The 26,576-nt window shown below is 36.1% G+C and overlaps 1 protein-coding gene across 1 annotated transcript in view; it reads left to right on the top strand.

The window, feature by feature from the left end:
- The window catches only part of USH2A (usherin), a 775,604-nt gene that overhangs the window by 586,735 nt on the left and 162,293 nt on the right, over positions 1-26,576 (top strand). Inside the window, exons 49-50 of the mRNA XM_064383503.1 lie at positions 1,901-2,069; positions 20,336-20,554. Coding sequence (XP_064239573.1) covers positions 1,901-2,069; positions 20,336-20,554 — 388 coding nt within the window. The remainder of the gene's footprint in view (positions 1-1,900; positions 2,070-20,335; positions 20,555-26,576) is intronic.

Here is a 26,576-nt window from a genome sequence, read left to right as displayed (position 1 = left end):
TATTACATAATAAAAATTTTATATTAAAAAGACTTTTATATTTAAAAATCATTTTAATTTTTATAATAAAAAGAGACACAGAGAACAGCATGGGGAACAGCCCTCATGATCCAATCACCTCCCACCAGGTCCGTCCCTAATACATGGGGATTACAATTCAACATGAGATTTGGGTGGGGTCACAGAGCCATCCCTCCCTAATACATGGGGATTACAATTTAACGTGAGATTCGGGTGGGGGCACAGAGCCAAACTGGATGACCAAGTGATGCATCTGGAACTGGTTCAGGAACAACACTTTTTGAGAATCACTGGATTAGAAACCATCGAGCAAGGAAGAGGTCACTTTTTTGAAAATTAGCCACACACTAATTCAAGTTATTGAAATTTTCATTTATGTTGTCTGAGATAACTAACTTGAAGACCAAGTTCAGTTAGGAAGTATTCTGTTTATGGAGAGAACCCCCAAGAGAAATAATTGCTTGCAAAAGTCCCCTTTGGAACCATCAATAATCTGAACCAGAGTGGCTTAGAAGAAAGGCATGTGTTTTACTTGGCTGACAGAACCTGAGAAAGCATTGATAATGAAAACCTAGAAGTGAACCAGTCCTAATGGCCCATCACTTTGAGGAATAATTTCAAAAGAAGGTGAAAAGTACTGGATAAACTTGCTTTTTATCCAGCACTTATCAATGTTTATCCAATTGATAAATATTGGACATGCCTGTGTCCAGAAACAAACTCTATGTGACAGGGACTTTAATAAATGCTTCAAGATCAAAAACAAATGGCAAGATTTTAGGTCACTATTATAAAACAAGAGGGAGATGCATGCTGTTTTACTTTACCAGCATTCACAAATCCCAAATAAAACATAGAGAATATTTCTTGCTTAACTTTTAAAATAGAGCATAATTTTGAAATTTACTTTTCACACAGAATATGACATCCAAGGGAGCAGTCACCAAATTTATCCTTGCAATTAGAAAAAATTTGAATCCTTATTGCCAATAACTAAATGAAAGAAATGCATTACAGTTGGTTTAGCAAGGCCACCTGAGGAACCACAATGGTAGACTTTGAATTTAAGAGCTTAATTTCTTTACTTTTAGATAAGTTTTGAAAAATGAGTGAAGTACTAAACTAATGGCTTTAGTGCAACTTATTCCAAGTAAGAGTTCTGAGGCTACATTTTAGCAACCGTTCATTGTTTGATTTGTTGTATATACAGTGTGTCAGTCTCTCAGACCTTAAGTGAGTATGCAAATAATTATTTGATTGTTCAAGCACATAATTTTTTTTCACAATTCCTAAAGAAAACAGAGTTAAAAGGGCTTTTCAAAATTAATTTCCATATAGATTTCCTTTTTTAAACGTAGTGGCTTATGAGATATGTATATATACACATATACATGCAAATATTGGACTCTGTTGTGATTGCCTTGTCTGAAGATTGGGTTCATAAATAAGTGATCAAACAAATTATAAAAAAAAATCCAATTTATTTTGAAAAAGGATCAATAAAAGGCAGTATCCACAGATGCCGTGTTTTAAAATTAATAATTTAAAGAAACATATATATATATAAGAAGGAAATTGTTCATTTAAAATTCTGAACATTTCTACCTCAGAAGCACTGACATTCAAAAGACAATTCATATTTAGAGTATCATCATAGGGCACAAAGAATGGCTGAAGACTTCAAAAAACATGTATTCTATGAAATAACATTTATAAAATTTGAATGATCCTGGAAAACACATTTTTAAACCCATGAAATATGAGTAATAATGTCTCAGATCAATGCCTCATAAGAAAATAATTATATTACATGAGATAATAGTGGCATAATATTCTTAACTAAACTGATATCTCCTTAAAACTGATTTCAAACTTTCAGGTTTGTTGTAACGGCATGCTCTATAACCCCAAGCCTGGCCACCACTGTTGTGAAGAAAAGTATATCCCGTTCTTTCTGAATTCTACCGGAGTTTGTTGTGGTGGCCGAATACAAGAGGCACAACCAGATCATCAGTGCTGCTCTGGGTATTATGCTAGAATTCTACCAGGTAAGGATTATTTCCAGGTGTACTCAAAAACTTTGGGAATCTGAGAATATAAACAGGTTATTCATGTCTGACTTATTTCAAACATCTCCCCCACCCCAACAAAAATTGAACCACAAACACATAGCTAATGGCCTGCTTTAAATATTATTTCTTCCTTCTGCTTTGTTAAAATATAAGCAAGCCTAAATATTAGAAAAAGAGTGAACACAGGAATTTACAGTATCTACTACATAAAGAAATAAATCTGGAGATCCTGGTTAACTACTTTTATCTTGTGGCTTTTTTTTTTTTTAATTAACATGATTATATATTTTCACTGTTAAATCTGTGAATTGCTGACTGTTCCACTCCATGAAGCTGTTTCCCACTTCTTTCATTTCTAATATGAACTACACATGCATTGTTCCTGGATAGATTGTTACAGTAAATTTTGTTTGTGAGAATTCTAGGCCACTGGAAGTATTCTCTCATCATTATAAGTCAGGCAAGAGTGGCAAACTGGAGTTTTTCCTTCCCTCCTTTTTACCATTAGCCAATTTAGCTAGCTATTTTGCTCCAAATTTCAACTGCATACAACAATGCCTAGTGAATATAATTGGGAATGATGATAATAACGACTGGCCATTTTTTTTTTTTTTTTTTTTTTTTTGAGACAGAGTCTCACTCTGTTTCCAGGCTGGAGTGCAGTGGCATCTCAGCTCATTGCAACCTCCGCCTCCTGGGTTCAAGTGATTTTCCTGCCTCAGCCTCCTGAGTAGCTGGGGCTATAGGCACACACCTCCATGCACAGCTAATTTTTGTATTTTTAGTAGAGACAAGGTTTCACCAACTTCACCAGGATGGTCTCGATCTCTTGACCTCATGATCCACCTTCCTCAACCTCCCAAAGTGCTGGACTTGCAGGTGTGAGCCACCATGCCCAGCCAACAACTGGCATTTTTAAAGTACCAAGTCTCTTGCAGGCTCCACATTAAAGGCTTTACATAGGATACCTTATAGAATCTTCACAACTCTGGGAAATTGGTATTTTCTCTGCAGTTTACAAGTAAGGAAACCATTTTAGAGAGGATCAATAACATATCCAGATTCATAGAAGTGAATAGAAGTGGAAGAACTAAAATGTGAATATAGGTATGTCTCCTAAATCTATGCTCTTTTGAGTATTTTACTGCCTCTTTAACCAAAAACCATCAACATGTGTTGACAATTTTTTTAAAAGGACTATTTCAGACTTCTAAACTCTTCATTACTACCATTGTCAGTTACTATTTATCCTGCAAAAGTAATTGAGAATACAAATTTTTTTTTTTTTTTTTGCTACTTAAGTTTGATACCAGTATCTCCTTCAAAAAGCAGGAAATGGATATAGGAGAAAAAGAAGAAAATTAAGTTTTGGAGGCCATAGGAAAGCTAAATGCTTTGAGATATCTAGTTTAAGGTGAAACTTATGCCCAACATCTGGTTCAGTGTACTTTGTGTTCAATATAACTATATCCATCCAAGGCATGTGAAATGAGACATTGTGTAACCCAGTGTCTTTTCTGGAAAACACTGTAGCAAGTATAGAAGGATTGTAATCACCTAATGGGTTTATTTTGCCCATTACACAGATATTGCCAATTTACCAAGACAGTGGTATCTCAATAGAGAAAGAGATTAATCAATGCAGAGCCAACTAAGCAGGACAGGAGTTTTTACTCAAAACAGCCTCCCAGAAAATTCAAAACCTAGGGTTTTTTTCAGGGTAGTTTGGTGAGCATAAGGCTATGGAATGGGGGATGCTTATTCGTTGGGGATAAACTTATAGGGAGTCAGAACTGTCTTCTTGCCCTTAGTCAGTTCCTGGATGGGGACTGCAAGATCAGATGAGCCAGTTTATTGGTCTGGGTGATGCTAGCTGGTCCATCAGAATCAAGAGTCTGAAAAATACCTTGAAGTCCTATCTTAGGTTTTACAATAGTCATGTTATCTATGGGAGCAATTGGGAAGGTTAGGAATCATGTGGCCTCTGGTGGCATGAACACCTGACCTATAGTTTCTGTGACTAATTTGTTAGTTTTATAAGATGTTCTGCTCGCCAAGCAAGGAGTGAGTTTGTTTCAGAAAAAGGCTGTCATCATTGATTTGAAGTTAAACTGTACACTACATACCTCCCATAGTTATCTTGGCCTATGCCCAGGAATAGACAATGGTAGCTTGGAGACTAGATGGAATTGATTAGGTCAGATATCTTTCACTGTCATAATTTTCCAGTGTCAGAATTTTCTTACCGTCATAATTTTTGCAAAGGTGGTTTCAGGTGTACTGATTTAATACTGTTCAAATTTACTCAAGGCAGAGAACCTTCACTCATTATTTTTCCTTACAATTCATAGGAAAAAAACATGTTTTCATAGCAATGCTGTCATTTCCTATTCTCTATCAAAAATATCTCAAAATTAAATATGTTCTAGTAAACCAGATTTTCCAAGTAATAAAAAATAAAAATATATATGGAAATAAGGATTTTGTAGAAAACTGTTAAACTTCTTTATACTACAACTCACGGTGTTAATAATGAATCAAATACTGTTAAATGCTTTACTTTCTCAGAATAACTTACATTTGGGGAGTTTTCATGTATGGTTCTTATCTGCCCTTGCTTATAAATCATTGCTATAAAATTATAATTACAGTGATGAGATGGATATTTTGGTTCAATTTCTACCATTCTTCGCACCAGTAGACCAAGTTGAACATGGAACTAAATACTAGTGTTTTCATTTCCACATCATATTAAAATTTTTGATGTTATGATTTGCAACAAACTATTAAAACTCTACAAAATATCCTCTGTCCCTTAAAATTAATGAAAAATATTGTTACATCTATCACTGCTTCTAACTCAAGAGACTTGCCAGTGACTCTTAATGTTAATGCAAGTAGTCAGATTTTGAACTGACAGCACAATCTATTTTTGTTAGATTTAAAAATAAAATTGAACATTTTCCTTAAAAATGAAATAAATCTTGGAAGCTCAGAAGTTCTCATTGATATTATAAAGCCTTTTAATAATTAGTTTTTAGAGAAAGAGGTTTTAAAATATTTATTGTCTGTATATATAAATACATGTTTCTTCAGACCTAAAGCATGCTTAATATCTACCAAACTATTCAGCATGTGCCAAATTTTGATTCTTTTTAAGTAGTTCATTTTTCATAGTATTAGAATGCCTACCACAGTGTCAAGAGAAAAGAAAAAAACAATCTCATGAAATAATCAAAGAGTGTTTTGCTCCAGTCATTAATCTCCCTGTACCTAAATGAAGAGATTATTTTTGTGACCTCTGTCCTCAGCCCTGAGGTTTTTGTTAACTGGTTTAACACTAGTTGCATTGAGAAATGCAAAAAAGCACAGTGGCCCCAAATCCTCTTGCAACTAAATGTGATTTAAATCTGATCACTAGTCTGCCAGTTCAAGACCATGGTGGGTATAGGAATTTTGATATTTATAGATTAGTCTAAAATATTGGTAAATATGTACTTCATTTTTTTCTCATGACTTTCCTCCATAACAAAGACCAGAAGAGAAAAGAATGCTCATTTCTCTCCCTTTTTTATAAATATGCTAATGACCCTAAGTAAATGTTAATGTGGGTCATTCTTTGATAAGAATAACAATTAACTGTTAGACCACATGGTAGTTTTTAGAGAGAAAACATTTTCAAGTCTGGCTTAAATAGATTCATTTTGAGAGGTTAATAAGAAGGTGACTGATCCTTGTATCTTACATCTAATAGTCCTTTTTTGAGGAAAATAAGTCAGTTTTATTTCTCATTGATATAATCTACATCTTTTTTTTTTTGAAGTCTTTTCTTCTGTCAGTAACTAAATAAGATTCTGAGGGATTCAGTAAAATACTACTAAAATATCTAAACCAATTAACATTTGTTATGCTCAAAAGAGGCTTTAAAAAAAAGTGTTGGCTTCCCCAACGTACATGTATATACTATGCTTCCTCTAAGCCCACCATTGTCCTAAGTGACGTTTAATTAACTGATGTTGCTCTGTACCATGAGACACATTATCTAAAGTTTACCAAAGGGGATATTATGTTCTCTGACTGCGAAGACAAAAAATATGGCAACTACATTTCAGCTCAAATAGAATTATTTTAACCAGAGGAACATAACAAATACAGTAACTTTATTGTTTATAATGAGCTCATTGCTCCTTCAGTAGCCTCTGGTAACATCATCATGGAAACTTTTACTAAGTTCCCTGTTACTATAGATTCCATATTATAGGATCCTTTCAAATATAATTGACTGAGGCAACTGTTGTCTGGCGAATTCTAGAAATTCATATTTTGAGAAAAAAACTGCATATGCCTTGATCCACTCCTGGATATTTACCCTAGAGAAAGGCAAATTTATGTTTACAGAAAAACCTGTACATGAATGTTTACAGCAGCTGTATTCATAACTGCCAAAACTTGGAAACAATCCAAATGTCCGTAATTGAGTAAATGGACAAATGGTAGAACAAAGGAATACTATGTAGCAATAAAAAAAGAACGAAGTATTGATAAATCCCAAGAAGATATCATGCCCAATAAAAGAAGCCACTCTCCTAAAGCTACAAACTGTGAGACTGCATTTACATGGCATACAATATAAGACAAGCCATAGTTTTGAAGAAAAAAGTGGGCAATTTCCAAATGGATGGGAAGGGAGTGTGACTATATAGGAATAGCATGAGGGTGTTCTGAGGGCTGATGAAACTCTTTTGTATCCTGATTGTGTTTCTTTGTTAAAATTCATGGAAGTATGCACCCAGAAAAAAGCAATGGTACTGAATAATATTTTTTAAATAAAATGGTTTTTAAAGACTGCCTTAGAACTCTATTTCTATTTTACACATAGGGAAAATGGGACATAGAAACATGGCCAACACTCTCAGCTAGCCAAAATAGGAATTTGCATGATTGAATTTTAGGTTGAGCCCTTAGAGATGGTATGTTACATAATAATGTGATGAGTTTATATGAGTGACTTAATATATTTTTCTCATAAGTTAGTAGAACAGAAAGACAGCAAATATATCTCCGTCAAAATTACAATGAAAATTCTTATTTTTAAAAGAAAGCAAAAATGTCCTAGTCAGTGATGACTATTTCAGGTAATATTTTACATGATCACATTCTTACGAAAGAGTAAGATTTGTGTAGTGTTTCAGTGGTTTGATGCTGAATAATTAGTGGATAAGATATTAAGTCAGGAGTCAAACTGCCTGGCTCCACATCCCATTTCTTTCACTTCTTAGTTGTTTGACCTCCATTGAGTAACTTTAGGAATATTAGTGGGGAATTAATGTTTCTGATGTCCACTGGGCTGCTGAGTTAGAATCCCCAAAGCTTACCCAATCTTTCATATCCAAATAGAAAAAAAATGTTTAGTAACTGGGGAGCATATGAGTAAAGGAGGTTAACAGGCCTCCTTTAAATAACAAAGTTTCTGATGAAACAATCCTTGGTTTCATAAGGATCCTTTTGATTCTATGAGGCCAAGCAATTCTCTAAGTTTATTTTTAGCAAATGGCCAGGGTAAGTCATAAAGAGCTTCCAAACTTTGAGGAGAAAAAAGACTTTCCATTTTGCAAAATGTCACACCCTAAAATTTAGGTTCTAGAAAAAGCACTTTGTTCTGGCAAATTTGACATTTAGAGACTTTATGCTTATTGTAAGCTACCACTCTTGACAAATAGAGGGAATCAATTTTTCAAGACTATCTGGAGAGCATGACAGATGATCATTCACATATTATATAACAGTCGAATCTTATAGAGAAAATTAAATATCTCTCAGTTTATTTCCTATTCCTGCTATAACTCATTACCAGAAACTTTACGGCTTAAAATGACACAAACTTATCTTATACATCTCAGTATCAAAAGTTTGAAATGGGTCTCATTGAGCTAAAACTAAGAAGTTAACAACAGCTGGATTCCCTTCTGGAGGAGAAAATCCATTTTCTTGCCTTTTCTACCTTGCAGAGGCTGCTCACATTCTTTGGCTTGTGGACCTCCTCTGTTTTACAAGCCAACAGTGACCAATCGAGCATTTCTCACATTGTATTATTAAACTTAATTATATCTGCTGTCTTCATTCCCCTTTCCCATGTAACATAATATAGTCACAGGTTCCATGGTTTAGGATGTGGATATCTTTGGGAGATCATGTTGTGCTTGCCATTCTAAGGTAATGGTTAAGTAATTATGAGAATTAAGAAGGCATTGCTGTAAACACTCAGGGAATAACTGTCACAAATGAAACAAAAAAAGACACTGTGAGCCTGAGTGCAAGAATATATGAAAAAATGCTAAGTATAGATCTACTGCTGTAAATTAAGCAGCTACTACAGGGAGAGGCAGTAGGATGGTATTAGTGTTGGGAACTACAGGGAAATTGGAGAGTGCAATCTTGTTAATGACCTTTAAATCATATATACATATATATATACATACGCATATATATTTACTTTAAGTTTGGGGGTACATGTGCAGATCATGTAGGATTGTTACATAGGTATACACATACCATGGTGGTTTGCTGCATCCATCTCCCCATCACCTACATTAGGTATTTTTCCTAATTGTTATTCCCTCCCCCAATCCCCTCACCCCCTGTTATCCCTCCCGTACCCCCCCACCCCAAACAGGCCCCAGTGTGTGATGTTCTCCTCCCTGTGTCCATGTGTTCTCATTGTTCAACACCCAACTATGATTGAGAACATGTGGTGTTTGGTTTTCTGTTCCTATATCAGTGTTTTGAGAATGATGGTTTCTAGCTTCATCCATGTCCCTGAAAAGGACATGAACTCATCCTTTTTTATGGCTGCATACTATTCCATGGTGTATATATGCCACATTTTCTTTATCTGGTCTATCATTGATGGGCATTTGGGTTGGTTCCAAGTCTTTGCTATTGTAAACAGTGCTGCAGTTAACATACATGTGAATGTGTCTTTATAATGGAACAATTTATAATCCTTTGGGTATATACCCAGTAATGGGATTGCTGGGTGAAATAATATTTCTATTTCTAGATCCTTAAGGAATCGCCACACTGTCTTCCACAATGGTTGAACTAATTTACACTCCCACCAAAGTGTAAAAGCATTCCTATTTCTCTACATCCTTTCCAGCATCTGTTGTCTCCAGATTTTTTTAATGATCACCATTCTAGTTGGCATAAGATGGTATCTCAATGTGGTTTGATTTGCATTTCTTAGATGAGCAGTTTTTCATGTTTGTTGGCCACAGAAATGTCTTCTTTTGAAAAGTGCCTGTTCATTTCTTTTGCCCACTTTTTGATGGGGTTGTTTGTTTTTTTCCTGTAAATTTGTTTTAGTTCTTTGTAGATTCTGGATATTAGCCCTCTGTCAGATGGGTAGCTTGCAAAAGTTTTTTCCCAATCTGTTGGTTGCTGGTTTACTCTAATGATTGTTTCTTTTGCTGTGCAGAAGCTCTTAAGTTTAATTAGATCCCATTTGTCTATTTTGGCTTTTGTTGCCAGTGCTTTTGGTGTGTTAGTCATGAAGTTCTTGCCTATGCCTATGTCCTGAATGGTTTTGCATAGGTTTTCTTCTAGGGTTTTTATGGTGTTAGGTCTTATGTTTAAGTCTTTAATCCATCTGGAGTTAATTTTAGTGTAAGCTGTCAGGAAAGGGTCCAGTTTCAGCTTTCTGCACATGGCTAGCCAGTTTTCCCAACACCATTTATGAAACAGGGAATCCTTTCCCCATTGTTTGTTTTTCTCAGGTTTGTCAAAAATCAGATGACTGTAGATGTGTGGTGTTACTTCCAAGACCTCTGTTCTGTTCCATTCATTTATATCTCTGTTTTGGTACCAGTACCATGCTGTTATGATTACTGTAGCCTTGTAGTATAGTTTGAAGTCAGGTAGTGTTATGCCTCCAGCTTTGTTCTTTTTGCTTAGGATTGTCTTGGCTATGCAGACTCTTCTTTGGTTCCATATGAAGTTTAAAGTGATTTTTTCCAGTTCTGTGAAGAAGGTCAATGGTAACTTGATGGGGATAGCATTCAGTCTATATATTACTTTGGGCAGTATGGCCATTTTCATGATATTCATTCTTCCTAACCATGAGCATGGAATGTTTTTCCTTCTGTTTGTGTCCTCTCTTATTTCATTGAGCAGTGGTTTGTAGTTCTCCTTGAAGAGGTCCTTCACCTCCCTTCTTAATTGTATCCTAAATATTTTATTCTCTTTGTAGCAATTGTGAATGGGCATTCACTCATGATTTGGCTCTCTGTTTGTTATTGATGTATAGGAATGCTTGTGGTTTTTGCACATTGTTTTATTATCCTGAGACTTTACTGAAGTTGCTTATCATCTTAAGGAGATTTTGGGCTGAGAGGATGGGGTCTTCTAAATATACAATAATGTTGTCTGCAAATAGAGACAATTTGACTTCCTTTTTTCCTAATTGGATACCCTTTATTTCTTTTTCTTGCCTGATTGCTCTGGCTAGAACTTCCAATACTATGTTGAATAGGAGTGGTGAGAGAGGGTACCCTTGTCTAGTGCCGGTTTTCCAAGGAAATGCTTCCAGTTTTTGCCCATTCAGTGTGATATTGGCTGTGGGTTTGTCCTAAATAGCTTTTATTATTTTAGATATGTTCCATCAGTACCTAGTTTATTGAGAGTTTTTAGCATAAATGGCTGCTGAATTTTGTTGAAGGCCTTCTCTGCATCTATTGAGATAATCATGTGGTTTTTGTCTTTGATTCTGTTTATGTGATGGATTACATTTATAGATTTGTGTATGTTGAACCAACCTTGCATCCATGGGATGAAGCCAACTTGATCATGATGGATAAGCTTTTTCATGCGCTGTTGCATTCAGTTTGCAGTACTTTATTGAAGATTTTTGCATCTATGTTCATCATGGATGTTGGCCTGAAATTTTCTTTTTTAGTTGTGTCTCTTCCAGGTTTTAGTATCAGAATGATGTTGGTCTCATAAAATGAGTTAGGTAGGATTCCCTCTTTTTGTATTGTTTGGAATAGTTTCAGGTGGATTGGTACCAGCTCCTCTTTGTACATCTGGTGAATTCAGCTGTGAACCTGTCTGGACCTGGACTATTTTTGGTTGGTAGGCTATTAGTTGCTACCTCAACTTCAGACCTTGTTATGGGTCTATTCAGGGTTTTAACTTCTTCCTGGATTAGTCTTGGAAGGGTGTAAGTGTTCAGGAATGTATCCATTTCTTCTAGATTTACTGGTTCATGTGCATAGAGGTGTTTGTAGTAATATCTGATGGCGGTTTGTATTTCTGTGGAATCGGTGGTGATATCCCCTTTATTGTTTTGTATTGTATCTATTAGATTTTTCTCTCTTTTCTTATTAGTCTGGCTGGCAGTCTATCTATTTTGTTGATCTTTTCAAAAAAGCAGCTCCTGGATTCATTGATTTTTTTGAAGGGTTTTTTGTGTCTCTGTCTCCTTCAGTTCCACTCTGATCTTAGTTATTTCTTGTCTTCTGCTAGCTTTTGAATTTGTTTGATCTTGCTCCTCTAGTTCTTCTAATTGTGATGATAGGGTGTCAATTTTAGATCTTTCCTCACTTCTCATGTGGGTAGTTAGTGCTATAAAGTTCCCTCTAGACACTGCTTTAAATGTGTCCCAAAGATTCTGGTATGTTATGTCTTTGTTCTCATTGGTTTTGAAGACCATCTTTCTTTCTGCCTTCATTTCATTATTTACAGTAGTCATTCAGGAGCAGGGTGTTCAGTTTCTATGTAATTGTGTGGTTTTGAGTGAGTTTCTTAATCCTGAGTTCTAATTTGATTGCACTGTGGTCTGAGAGATGGGTTGTTATGATTTCTGTTCTGCATTTGCTGAGGAGTCATTTACTTCCAATTACATGGTCAATTTTAGAGTAAGTGCAATGTGGTGCTGAGAAGAATGTATATTCTGTGGATTTGGGATGGAGAATTCTGTAGATGTCTATTAGGTCTGCTTGCACCAGATCTGAGTTCAAGTCTTGGATATCCTTGTTAATTTTCTGTCTCATTGATCTGTTTAATATTGACAGTGGAGTGTTAAAGTCACCCACTATTATTGTGTGGGAGTCAGTCTCTTTGTAAACTATAAAGAACTTGTTTTATGTATCTGGGTGCTCCTGTATTAGGTGCATATATATTTAAGATAGTTAGCATTATGTAATGCTCTTCTTTGTCTCTTTTGATCTTTGTTGATTCAGAGTCTGTTTTATCAGAGACTAGAATTGCAACCCCTGCGTTTTGTTTTGTTTTTGTTTTGTTTTTTTGCTTTCCCTTTGCTTGGTAAATCTTCTTCCATCCCTTTATTTTGAGTCTAAGTGTTTCTTTGCATATGAGATGGGTCTCCTGAATACAGCACACTGATGGGTCTTCACTCTATCCAATTTGCCAGTCTGCCTCTTTTGATTGGGGCATTTAGCCCATTTATATTTAAGGTTAATATTGTTATGTGTGAATTTGATCCTGCCATTTTGATACTAGCTGGTTGTTTTACCTGCTAATTGGTGCAGTTTCTTCATTGTCTCGATGGTCTTTACCATTTGATACATTTTTGCAGTGGCTGGTACTGGTTGTTCCTTTCCATGTTTAGTGGTTCTTTCAGGAGCTCTTGTAAGGCAGGCCTGGTGGTGACAAAATATCTCAGCAATTGCTTGTCCATAAAGGATTTTGTTTCTCCTTCACTTATGAAGCTTAGTTTGGCTAGATGTGAAATTCTGGTTTGAAAGTTCTCTTCTTTAAGGATGTTGAATATTGGCCCCCACTGTCTTCTGGCTTGTAGGGTTTCTGCCAAGAGATCTGCTGTGAGTATGATGGGCTTTCCTTTGTGGGTAACCTGACCTTTCTCTCTGGCTATCCTTAGCCTTTTTCCCTTCATTTCAACCCTGGTGAATCTGATGATTATGTGCCTTGGGTTGCTTTTCTTGAGGAATATCTTTTTGGTGTTCTCTGTATTTCCTGGATTTGAATGTTGGCCTGCTTTGTTAGGTTGGAAAAGTTCCCCTGGATAATATCCTGAAGAGTGTTTTCCAGCTTGGTTTTATTCTCCCAGTCACATTCAGGTACACTGATCAAATGTAGATTCGGTCTTTTCACATAATCCCATATTCCTTGGAGGCTTTATCACTTCTTTTTACTCTTTTTTTCTCTAATCTTGCCTTCTCATTTTATTACACTGAGTTGGTCTTCAATCTCTGATATCCTTTCTTCTGCTTGATCGATTCAGCTATTGGAACTTGTGGTTCGCAAAGTTCTTGTGCTGTTTTTTTCAGCTCCATCATTTATGATGGCTTGAGATTTTCGCAGCCAACACAGCAGTTTGAACTTATCCTGAGACAGCCAAGCTAGAAGTCATTTATGTTCTTCTCTAAGCTGGTTATTCTAGTTAGCATTTTGTCTAACCATTTTTCAAAGTTTTTAGTTTCTTTGCATTGGGTTAGAACATGCTCCTTTAGCTTAGAGGAGTTTGTTATTACTCACCTTCTGAAGCCTGCTTCTGTCAATTTGTCAAATTTATTCTCCATCCAGTTTTGTTCCCTTGCTGGTGAGGAGTTGTGATCCCGTGGAGGAGAAGAGGCATTCTGGTTTTTTGGTGATTTCAGCCTTTTTGCACTGGTTTCTTCCCATCTTTGTGGATTTTTGAAGTTGGTGACTTTCAGATGGGGTCTCTGAGTGGATGTCCTTTCTGTTGATGTTGAAGCTATTTCTTTCTGTTTTTTAGTTTTCCTTCTAACAAATAGGCCCCTCTGCTGCAGGACTGCTGGAGGTCCACTCTAGACCCTGCTTGCCTGGGAATCACCCATGAGGGTGCAGAACAGCAAGAATTGCTGCCTGTTTCTTCCTCTGGCAGCTTCGTCCCAGAAGGGTACTTGCCAGATGTCAGTCAGAGCTCTCCTGTATGAGGTGCCTCTTTGGATATATGGGGGTCAGGGAGCCACTTGAGGAGACAGTCTGTCTCTTGTCAGAGCTCAAGTGCTGTGCTCGGAGCTCTGTTGCTCCCTTCAGAGCTACTGAGCAGGGACGTTTAGTCTGCTGGAGTGGAACTCACAACCATCCCATTTCCCAGGTGCTTTGACCCAGGAAGGTGGGGCTTTATTTATAAGTCCCTGAGGGGCTGCTGCCTTTTTTCAGAGATGTCCTGCCCAGTAAGTAGGGAGTCTAGTCACAGTCTGCCTGCAGAGGCCTTGCTGAGCTGCTGTTGGCTCCACCCAGCTGCTGTGTAAACTTCCTTGCGATTTTGCTTACACAGTCAAGGTTAGAACTGCCTCAATAATGGCGGAAGCTGCTCCCCCACAGCTAGCTTGGCTGTCTCAGGTTAAGTTCAAACTGCTGTGCTGGCTGCGAAAATCTCAAGCCAGTGGGTTTCAGTTTGCTGGTCTTTGTGTTGGTGGGACCTGCCGAGTCAGATAACTTGTCCCCTGGCCTTCAGCCCCCTTTTTTTCAGGGGACTGGGTGGTTCTGTCTCACAGACATTCCAGGCACCAACTAGAACGGCCACCCAGTTTTTTGCTGAAAACCCATGGCTCTAGCTAAATTGGCCACCCTGTTTTGTGCTGGAAACTGCAGGCTGGTGTTTTTGGCACTGATGGGAATCTCCTTTTCTGTAGGCTGTAAAGACTGTGGGAAAAGTGCAGTATCTGAGCCAGAGTGCCAGAGTTTCTGGAAAAGTCCCCGATGACCTCCCTCTGGTAGGAAAGGAAGTCCTCCAGCTGTTTGAACTTCCTGGGTGGGGCAATGCCCCACCCTGCCTTGATTTGCCCTCCTTGGGCTACACCTACTGTCCAACCAGTTCCATTGAGATGAACCTGGTATCTTGGTTGAAAATGTGGAGATCACTTGCCTTCTCTGTCACTCTCACTGAAAAATGAGCTCTGGAGCTGTTCCTATTCAGCTGTCTTGGTGACTCTCCAGACTGACCCTTAAATCCTGTACAAAGTGGCACACAAATCTTTTATCATTTTAATAGAGTGAACAGTGAACTACAAGGACTGATACAGGGGATAATGAGGTATTATGCTAACTGAGGTAACTTTTTGGAAGTATGTAGATACAATGGACCAAGTTATTAAACATTATTCTTTTTTAGTAGACTTTGGGCTAGTTTCAAGAAATGCATAGCCAGATTGATTGATGCCTTTAAGGGATTAGCATCCTTTATGAATACCACATCTGAGCAGTTTTTGCCCCAAAGGATCTTGGAGACACATTCAAAGTCAGAGATATTGATCACAAAGGCATCAGGTAATTAGCTGGTGCCATCACCAAATTATAGATCAGGCATTCTTCTCCTGGAAATTACAGAAAGAGGCTTTCAGGTCCACATTTATGCTGGTGTCTCATTTACAAAGTGGATCTCTTCTCAACAGATGCACTGAAGTGGAATTACTAAACAAAAAAATGTGTTGATTCAAGACAAAGAAAAGAAAAATAAAGGCAGAATCTGAAAATAATTTTAAATTTCTACCACTGAGACATTTGATTATTACTAGGAAGGGATGATGGAAATTTACAAGGGGTTTTGATAGATAATATACCCCTCAGTATCAACCTTCTATTTTTACAATTGTATAGAAATTTATCTCTTTCTATGTCAAGGGCAGTTATGGATAGATGAGAGCAGCTACTTTCACAGAGAGGTGCTGTTTTGTCAAAGTTTTTCCTTTTCCTTTTTTGACTGCATCTTTCTAAGATACACTAATAAGGGCAGAGTAGGTGTTCTCCCAGTGTTCCTTACAATATTGATGGCTGTTTTTGTGTAGACTAGACACAGGAGTGTCTACATTCTTGGCTTTATCTAATTGCTTAATCTCAAAAGCTATTAATGTGGTCTGATTTTTTTTTCTTTTTTCTGAGTCAAAGTATCTTCTAAGTGCCTACCAAGCTCATGTAATTTAGAGAGAGGGGACAATCTATTGCCTTATCTTCTGTTTTCTGGGAAGTTATGATATCTTCTTCACCCTTCTTGAGACTAGAGAATTCTGGAAGGTGGTAGTTAAGTGATCTCTGAAACCAGGCATGGATTTATTTTTTCCTTGTTTATAGTACTTTTTTGTAGTAAAATATACATAACATAAAATTTATCATTTTAACCATTTCCTAAGCACATAATTGAGTGGCATTGAGTTCATTCACATTGTTGTACAATCATTACCACCATCCATCTCCAGAACTCATCTTCTCAAGCTGAAACTGTTTCCACTAGGCATTAACTTTTCACTCCCCCTTATCTTCAACCCCTGGAAACTACCATTCTGTTTTGGTCTCTTTGAATTTGACTACCATGGGTACCTAGTATAATTGGAATCATACAATATTTGTCTTTTTGTGTCTGGCTTATTTCACTTAGCACATTTTCAAGGATCATTCATGTTGTAGTATGTGTCAGGATTTTATTCCTTTTTAAGGCCAAATAATGTCTCATTGTATGTATATAACACTTTTGTATTTATTTATTCATCAGTGGACATTTGAGTTATTTCTGTCTAGTGACTATTATGGTTAAAGCTGCTATAAACATTGGCGTACAAATGTACAAATTTCTGTTCAGTCTCCTGTTTTCTATTATTTTGGGCTTATACCCAGAAGTGGAATTCCTGGATCATATGTTAATTCTGTGTTTAATTTTCTTTTTAAGAACTGCCATACTGTTTTGTGGAACATTTTAACATTTTATGTTCCCAACAATAGTGCACAAGTATGCCAGTTTCTCCATATTCTTGCTGATATTTGTTATTTTATGTTTTTTATAACTATCCTAATGAGTATGAAGTGGTATCTCATTGTGGTTTTGATTTGCATTTTCCTAGTTATTACTAATATTGAGCATATTTTCATGTGTTTATTGGCTATTTGTATATCTTCTTTAAAAAATGTCTATTAAAGTTATTTGCTCATTTTTAAAATAAGGTCATTGTTTTATGTTGTTGAGTCATAGAAGTTCTTTATCCATTTTGGATGCTACTTCCATATCAGATACATAATTTTAATGTATTTCCTCATGAGTTGCCTTTTCACTTTGTTGATAATATTCTTTGATGATGTTAAAAAGTTATTAATATTAACTATTAATCCAATTCATCTTTTTCCTTTATTGCTTGTGCTTTCAGTATCATAGCCAAGAAATCATTGACAGAGCCAATGTCATACAATTTCCTCTTTGCTTTTTTCTAACAATTCTAAGTTTTAGCTTTTATGTCTAGATCTTTGATCCGTTTTGAGTTAGCTTTGGTATATGATATTAAACAAAGGTTCAATAACATTCTTTGGCATGTGGATATTCAACTTTTCAAACTTTAGTTTTTTTCTTAAAAAAAAAAAAAAAAGGTCCTTTCCCCGTTGAATGGTCTTGGTACCCTTGTTGAAGATCATTTGCCCATATATGCAATGGTTTATTTTTAGGATCTCTGTTCTATCCCATTTGTCTGTATGTCTGTCTTTGTACCGGTAATACACTTTTGATTACTGCAACTCTCTAATAAATTTTGAAATCAGGAAGTGTGAGATCTCCAACTGTGTTCTTTTTCAATATTGTTTTGACTATTTGGAGTTTCTTGAGATTCCATATGAATTTTATAATGGCTTCTTCCATTTCTGCGAAAAGCATTGGCGTTTTAATAGGGATTGCATTCAATCTGTAGATCACTTGAGTAGTATTGGCACCTTAACAATATTAAGGCTTTGATCCATAAACTTGGGATGTTCTTTCATTTGGTTGTCATCTTTAACTTCTTTCAACAATATTTTGTAGTTTTTCAGTCTTTCACTTTCTTGGTAAGCTCATTCTTAAGTATTTTATTTTGTTGATATTATTGTAAATGAAATTATCTTATTAATTTTACTTCCAGATTTTCATTCTTAGTGTATAGAAGTATACGTGATTTTTCTATGCTGATTTTGTATCCTGCTACTGTGCTGAATTTGTTTATTAGTTGTAACAGGTTTTTTTTTTTTAAGAATCTTTAGAGTTTTCTCTATATGACAGCATGCTGCCTGAGAACAGAGATAGTTTTACTTCTTCCCTTTTAATTTAGATCCCTTTTATTTCTTTCTCTTTCCTAATTGGTCTAGCTATAATATCCAATATTATGTTGAATACTAGTGGTGAAGGGTAGCATTCTTGTCTTATTCCAGATTTTAGAGAAAAAGTTTTTAGTCTTTCACTGTTGAGTATGACATTAGGTGTAGTTTTTTCTCATATACCCTTGATTATGTTGAGGTAGTTTTCATCTATTCCTATTTTATTGAATGGATTTATAATGAATGAAAGAGGTTGAATTTTGTCAAATATTTGTTCTACATCAACTGAAATAATCACGTGTTTCTTTTTGGTTCTTTATTCTATGGATATAATGTGTTACATTGATTAATTTTCATATATTGACCCATCATGGTATTCCAGGAATAAATCCATTTGGGATGTTGCACAATCATTTTAATGTGCTTTTGAATTCAATTAGTTACTTTCTTGTTGAAGATTTTTGCACCAGTCCAATAAGAGCTATTGATTTTAACTTTTTTCTTGTATTCTCTGTGGTAAATTGTATGTTTCTAGTAATTTGTTCATTTTATCTAGTGAGATGGATTTTTAACCAATAAATTTGGACAGAAAAGATCTCAAGGATAGCTCCTAGGAGTTATTGTTCTATTTTTTATACTCCTTCTATATCTACATATAGTTAAATATTGTCCCATATTTTTATATCATTTTGGTAAACAATTCATCCTGCTTTGACTAAACAAATTTTAGGATATCCAGGGCTCAGAGAAAGGTAAACTAATTGAGAACAAGAAGTCCAGGACTACAAATCCCTAAGTCAGTCCTAAATTCTTCAGTGGATTTGTGCCATTTCTTAAGAAAGCTTGACAAGTCATTAATTGGATTATAGAAATCTTACCTGGACCATGGTTGAAGGCCATAAGACCCATGAGATTGGTCATCATACTTACATATCTTATAAGATATAATGAAGAGATACTGTCTGGGGGAAATGATATGTTCAAGAAAGAGTGGTAGAGAAAAGGGAAGACAGTCTGTGGAAAGTGTGGAAAGGAGAGGAGGAGCGGGGCAAGAGAGAGAAGGAAGTCAGGGTTTGGAGGACCATGAGGGAAGCCAACCACAGTTGGGTCATGAGACAGAGAAGACAAATGAAGCTTGGATTTCAGATCCACCAAATTTTTTTAGTTCTTTCGAAGGTATGAAGCCATTTATAAAATGTTCTCTCTTTTAGAGTTGTCTTCCTACCAAACAAACAAACAAGCTAACTATTGGTATTTAGAATATTGAGTCCTTTAATCTTAAGGTACCAGGCAAAAGATTATCTAATTCTGTTTTTTGTTTGTTTGTTTGTTTTTGTTGTTTAGATATGCTCAGGCTGGAGGTCAGTGAAGCAATCTCAGCTCACTACAACCTCTGCCTCCTGCCTCCCAGGTTGAAGCAACTCTCATGCCTCATCTTCCCAAGTAGCTAGGACCACAGGCATGAATCACCAAGCCTGGCTAATTTTTTTATTTTTAGTAGAGACAGGGTTTCAGTATGTTTGCCAGGTTGGTCTCAAACTCCTGGCCTCAAGTTATCTGCCCACTTGGCCTCCCAAAGTGCTGGATTATAGGCATAAACCACAATGTCCAATCGATTATCTTATTCTTACCCCAGGTTTCCAAGACTATCATGTGAAGAGAAATATAGTAAAATTCAGTGTCTGTCATAGCCCAGAAAAGTACTAGTACACTGATTTAAATACAGTATTTTTACCTCCTCTCATGTAATTAACCTTCCCAATGGGAGTATTTTCTTTGGTTGCACAAATATAGTTTGGTTAAGGAAATTATAATCATAGGCAATAACAATTTATCAATAGTTGGTTTTTGAATCCACTCTACTTTCCAAAAGAAAATTACACAAAACAAAAAAGTATTCTTAGATGTTTTTCTATAATGCCACATAATCCATGTCACCAGACCTGATAATGAGGAAATAGGCAACATAGACTTACCTGTAAGTTACCCTGTGTGTATCTGAGCTGACACTCACGTTTATACACAAAAATTTTGGAGTCATTTGGAAATTTTGCAACTCCAGTATGATATTATTCTCTCTAGTAATTCTGTCAATCAGTTGGGATCTGCAAGATGATTATGATAAAAGTTGATTGTGAGTCATAGCACATTTTTTAACTGATGTAATGATTATTATTGTCCTAAATTGACAGGTGAAGTATGCTGTCCAGATGAACAGCACAATCGGGTTTCTGTTGGCATTGGTGACTCCTGCTGTGGCAGAATGCCGTACTCCACCTCAGGAAAGCAGATTTGCTGTGCTGGGAGGCTTCATGATGGCCATGGCCAGCAGTGCTGTGGCGGACAGATTGTGAGCAAAGATTTACAGTGTTGTGGTGGAGAAGAAGGAGTGGTGTACAATCGCCTTCCAGGTAAGGGGCCCAAGTCTACTTTCAGTAGATAGAGGATGTGAAAAGCAGGGAGAGTGAGAAATTTGCCCTAGAAATAAAACAGATAAGTAATTAAAGCTCACATTGGTTATATCTAACGCAATAATTAGGAACATATTGTTTAATACAAAAAAATGTAATCTCCCAGGTTTTATGTGTATCTCATGTATTTCAGAAAAACACATCAATTTTTTTTCCTCTTGAAAAGGTCATGTCCACCAAAAGAAATCCCACACATGAATACATTGGTTCTGAAAGAAAATAATATTTCCTAGTAAATAGTATACAAAATTATTACAAAGATATTGTGTTATAATTCTTTCACTCCCTTATTCTACTGTATTAAATAAGCTGCCACTAATATAACAATGAGTATCATTGAATGAATACTAACAGACAGTGTACCAATATTTTATACATTGTTACCTCAAATAATCTTCACAATAATCTTACGTGATAGGTACTATTAATTATCTACATTTTAAAAATAAACAAACTGAAGTTCAGTCATTAGATAGTAGACATTAGTCTCCACTTGCTAAATATCACACAGTCAGATCCAGATTTTGGGAGGCCTCACACTTTGGAGGTGGGGTTTTTAAAGACAAGAAAACTAAAATATGAAGACAATGTTCACAGCATCTTCACCAGGCATAGGTTCCATCTCAAGAAGCCACTTTCTTTGCTCCTCCCTAAGAAGCAACTCATCTGTTAGTTTTATGATGATATTGCAGGCGTTCAATTACCTCTTCAGGCTCCTCTTCTAGTTCAAGTTCTCTTAGCATTTGCACCACATCTACAGTTATTTCTTCCATTTTGAGTCTTGAACCCCTCAGTCATCCATGAGGGTTGAAATCAACGTCTTCTAAACTACTATTAATGTTAATATTTTGAGTTCCTCCCATGAATGGTGAATATTCTTAATTGTGTCTAGAGTGGTGAATCCTTCCCAGGTTTTCAATTTACTTTGCCCTTATCCATCAGAGGAATTACTTTCTATGGCAGCTATAGCCTTATAAAATGTATTTTTTAAATAACAAAACTGGAAAGTCAAAATGACTGCTTGACCCATAGGCTGCCAAATAGATGTTGTGTTAATGGGCGTGTAAACATGACTCTCCTTGTCTGTTTCCATCAGAGCTCTTGAGTGACCAAATGCATTGTCAGTATTAATATTTTTTAAATCATTTTTCTTCTGAGCAGTAGGTCTCAATAATGAACTTAAAATACATAGTAAACCATGTTGTAAACAGGTATGGGATCATACAGACTTTCTTATTCCATTTACAAGCACAGGCAGAATAGAGTTAGCATAATTATTTTAAGGGCCCTAGAATTTGTGAAGTGGTCAATGAGCATGGGCTTCCACTTAAAGTCACCAGCTGCTTTAGTCCCCCAACAAGAGAGTCAGCCTGTCCTTTGAAACTTTGAAACCAGGCGTCGACTTTTCCTCTCTACCTATGAACGTTCTAGTTGGCGTCTTCTTCTAGTATTAGGCTATTTCATCCACATTGAAGATCTGTTGTTTAGTGTGGCCACCTTCATCAGTGATCTTACCTAGGTCTTCTGGGTAACTTGATGCAGCAATTTCTACATCAGCACCTGCTGCTTCACCTTGCACTTTTATGTTATGGAGATGGCTTTTTTCCCTAAAACCACATGAACCAAATTCTGCTAGCTTCCAACTTTTCTTCTGAAGCTTCCTTACCTCCCTCAGCCTTCATAGAATTGAAGAAAGTAAGAGCCTTGCCTGGACTAGGCTTTGGCATAAGGGAATGTCGTGGCTGGTTTGATCTTCTATCCAGAACACTCAAAGTTTCTTCATATCAGCAACAAGGCTGTTTCACTTATCATTCATGTATTGACTGGAGTAGCACTTCTCATTTTCTTCAAGAACTGTGCCTTTGCGTTTATAACTTGGCTAACTGTTGGGCTTAAGAAGTCTAGATTTGGCCTATCTCAGCTTTCAACATGCCTTCCTCAATAAAGCTTAATTATTCCTAGCTTTTGATTTAAAGTAAGAGTCGTGAGACTCTTCCTTTCACGTGAACACTTAGAGGCCATTGTAAGGTTATTAATTGGCCTCATTTCAATATTGCTATGTCTCAGAGAATAGGAAGCCCTGAGGAGAGGGAGGAAAGATAAGGGAACAGCTGATCTGTAAAGCAGTCAGAACACACAGGACTCTCATCAACTAAGCTTTCCATCTTACATGGGCAAGGTTCATGACTTGCTAAAACAAATTATAATAGAGACATCAAAGGTCATTGAGCACAGATCACCATAACAAATATAATAATAATAAAAAAGTTTAAATACTGTAAGAATCAAAATGTGACACAGGGACACAAAGTGAGCACATGCTATTGGAAAATTGGCGCCAATAGACTTGCTTGATGCAGTGTGGCCACAAACCTTCAATTTGTTAAAAATGCAGTATCTGTAAAGTGCAGTAAATCAAAGCACAATAATATGAGGTATGCCTGTGATACTAAACTACTATATGCCTTATAAATTCTCATTCTCTTATATGTGCACAATAGAGTTTTTCAGAGGATATGATATGATTTGCAACAGATCAGATGCAGAATCAAAAAGAAAATTAAATTGCCTTCTCTTGCACTGAACAGTTAAAAAGCTTGCAAGAATGTAACACAGTGTCATTCTTCTCACTATTTTTAATTTGAAAAACATATTTTTCATAAATATGTTATGGATTTATTATTTTTATATTTAAATGCATAAATAAATAAATATTTCAAAAATTTCTGCCAAAAGTTTTAACACAGTATATATCAACAGATAAAACCCGTATGAACAAAAGATATTTGGGGTCCTCAATAATTTTAAGAGTATAAAAGGATCCTGAGACCTTAATTTGAGAACCACTGCTTAAAAGCATAATAATGTCTACTAGAAGATTATGGCAATTAGTTATCCTGTACTGTGACTAACCATTGAATACCTTCTCCTTTAGATGAAGTAGCTAATAACATCTATTAAATGTAGAACCAAGGAGGGAGGGAGGATACAAAAGTGTTACCCCCTGTATATCCTAATACATTAGAGTTTTAAAATGACAGAAAAACATTTTATTTTAGTGTGTTTGTTCATCTGTAGCTTTTTAGAAGAATTAGTCAATTGCCATACTCCCTCCTTTGTTAAATATGTATTATGTAGTGACCATATTCAAGATATCACTCCTGGTGCTTTGTGAGTGTAAAAGTGGCTAAGATTCCACTTTTATTCTCAAGAACTTATAATCTAATGAAGGAGAAAAGTATCTACAAGGTTATACACAGGCCATGAGAGAGGGATGAATGCATGCATATTTTTAAGACTGAGATCACTCCAGTCAAGGTAATGAAGGGGGTTGTTGCATTGGATTGGAATCTCAAACAGTGACTATGATTTTGGCAGGTGTGGCTTGAGCTAAACTGTGAAATTAGCAGTCTGCAAAACACAAATAGTAGTGAGCACTTTGGTTTACAGGAGGTTACACCCTGTGTAAGGAAGAAAGGAGCTAAATCTGAGTAGGCAAAAGGATTTGAATATTATTTAGCACTCAGGGAAGAGTCAATATGATGATAAGAACTGTAGTTTAAGATTAAATTTAGGTGGCAGAACAAATGTGAAAGAGAAGGAAAGAGAAGTCAGAACACCATTGCCATAAAGTAAAATGCATCTGTTCTAAGAAGTGGAATGGAGGTTACTGTCCACTAGGACAATCATTCTTGTTTTCCTTTAGAATCTTTTGAAAGTCACAAACCCTCACTCTGAATAATAGTGCATAGAATACACACAAAAATTTGCCTGTAATTTTATCTACCCTTGAACGCCATCCATGAACTCGAATTTCAGAATCACTTCTTTATTGACTTCAAGATGGTGTCACATGCCAGTCAAACATTCCTTACACAAATGGTGACAACCCTCAACTCCTGTGAATCAAGATAAGCTCTAGAGTTTCTCATGGCATTCTACAGCTCTGCCAATTCTGATAATCACAGTGGACTGAAGGAATGATGGTTTTACAAAGGAAAAAAAAATCTCTTTTTATTCTCTTGACCTTCCTTCCTGCAGGTTGCAGTGAAAATAGACAGGTTCCACATGTATTTTTCCTCTCTCTGCTGCCGTTCGCTCCTGTCACCCCTAATGACTGTGACCTTAATGACCTTCCAGAATATCCATATGGCCGTTTTTCTCCTCAACCTAGCAACAAACAGCCTACCTGCTACATGAGGGTTTGGATCTCATAATATCATTCCTAAGCCCGGCCTCTCTCACTGCTTGGCATTGTGTGCCTGCCACGAGACCGGGCTGGCTCGTAAAACATCTCTTTATGTACTTTATTACTTAAACTCTTTTATTTGCCTGCAGGAGCCCTTTAACAAAATCACATTGAATTGACTTTCTCACACCAAATCAAATCTCCCTGGTCCCAGTTCAGTTGTCTTTGTCAATATGTATTTTATAAATGGAGTGAATTAACAGATGCTGTTGGAACAGAAGTGCTGGGGTGGCGTTTATGTTTTTAGTGCTCTCTCTGGGCAGATGAGTTGTGTAGAAGTGTTATACAGGTATCTCGGGATGAAAGTCATGCGCGTCATTTCAGTGGATATGTATTCTTAGCCATTTTCTTTGAATAGATTTTAAACATATTTATTACTCATTTTTTTCTTAGTGTTTGCTTATATGACTTTATCATTTGTGCCATTAATCTTGGGTTGGACTTGATTATATCCCTTAGTATGAAAAGATGAAAATTAAAGCCTCTTTATCATTCAAAGAGGACAGATTTTTCTGTTAGCCATGGGAAACTGATCATGAGATGACTTTGGAATATATTGACTTATTTCTATTATAAATTTTGTTCATGCGGTCTTTGATGTGAAACTCAGACTTAAAATTGTTTCAGAATACACTGAGTTTCCATGTCCTGGACTCTGACTTCAGCAGAACAAATGACTATCACTGTTTGTTTCATAAGATGGGAATCTGGGAATTTTGCAGAGGGAAATATAACCACAGAAGTCCATAGTGTAAGGCTGGTATTGAAAGAATACTTCCCTGAAAGATTTCCATATAACATGATTTTGTTTGAAAAGTGCAATATATAAATGCTATAAAATATATCGCAATGATTTGGGGAGCATTTTTACTCTACCCTTTCTCAGTTTTGTGATGGTATTCATAGAGCCATCTACTGGTGAAGACTGACTGTGAATTTCTTTTCTTTCATGCTCTGCCACAAATGTTATACATTTGTCCTAAGGATGACTAATCGCAAAACTTTTTTTTCCTTCTAGGCCTAAAATATCCTTTGGCTTAAAATTTGGTCCCCATGAACAATCTCAGAGTTTCACAATGATTTGTCATATTCCAGACTGGATTTTACTACTATACTATTTTTATCTCAAAAGCATGATATATCATTCTTGGTCTTGTTTAAAAAATAAATGGAATGCCAGTTTTGCAGTCTTAACTATTTAGAAATTCACCCAGCAGATATGTTTATAAATGCTTTTCTTTTTAGATAAAGATATGAAATACGTATTAGTAGCATATTTGAAATATTAATATTGTGAGTAAAATTTTTTTCCTCCACTATTTTCTCAGTGTGTCCAATCAATGGAAACCACTGAATATATACACAGTTTAGAAACACAATATATGTTTTTTGATCTGAAAAATAAACATCTACTAGTTTAATGTGTACTGTACTACTTCAATAATATCTACATCTTGTTCAAAGACACTCTCCACCTTTGTACAAATTTAATGAAGAGGCTCTGGAAGAATGGACCCATCCATCAATAATGCATGACCTATTTTGTTTTTCTTTGGGCATATTTAAAATTGTTCATTCTGTGTGTCAAAGTTCAAAAGTCAAGTGCTACATGTGATAAATTAGGTAGGGGTCAAAAGTTATTGCAATGCAGTTTCAGAAGATTGTCTGTCTCTGAATTTGCAGCTCATTCATGCTGAAGTGATGCACTATGGG

This window comes from Aotus nancymaae, unplaced genomic scaffold (assembly GCF_030222135.1).
Source record: "Aotus nancymaae isolate 86718 unplaced genomic scaffold, 86718_ANA_hifiasm-v0.15.2.pri h1tg000032l_0, whole genome shotgun sequence".
NCBI lineage: Eukaryota > Metazoa > Chordata > Mammalia > Primates > Aotidae > Aotus > Aotus nancymaae.
The sequence above is the reverse complement of the archived record's forward strand: the minus strand, read 5'-3'. Positions and strand labels throughout refer to the sequence as shown.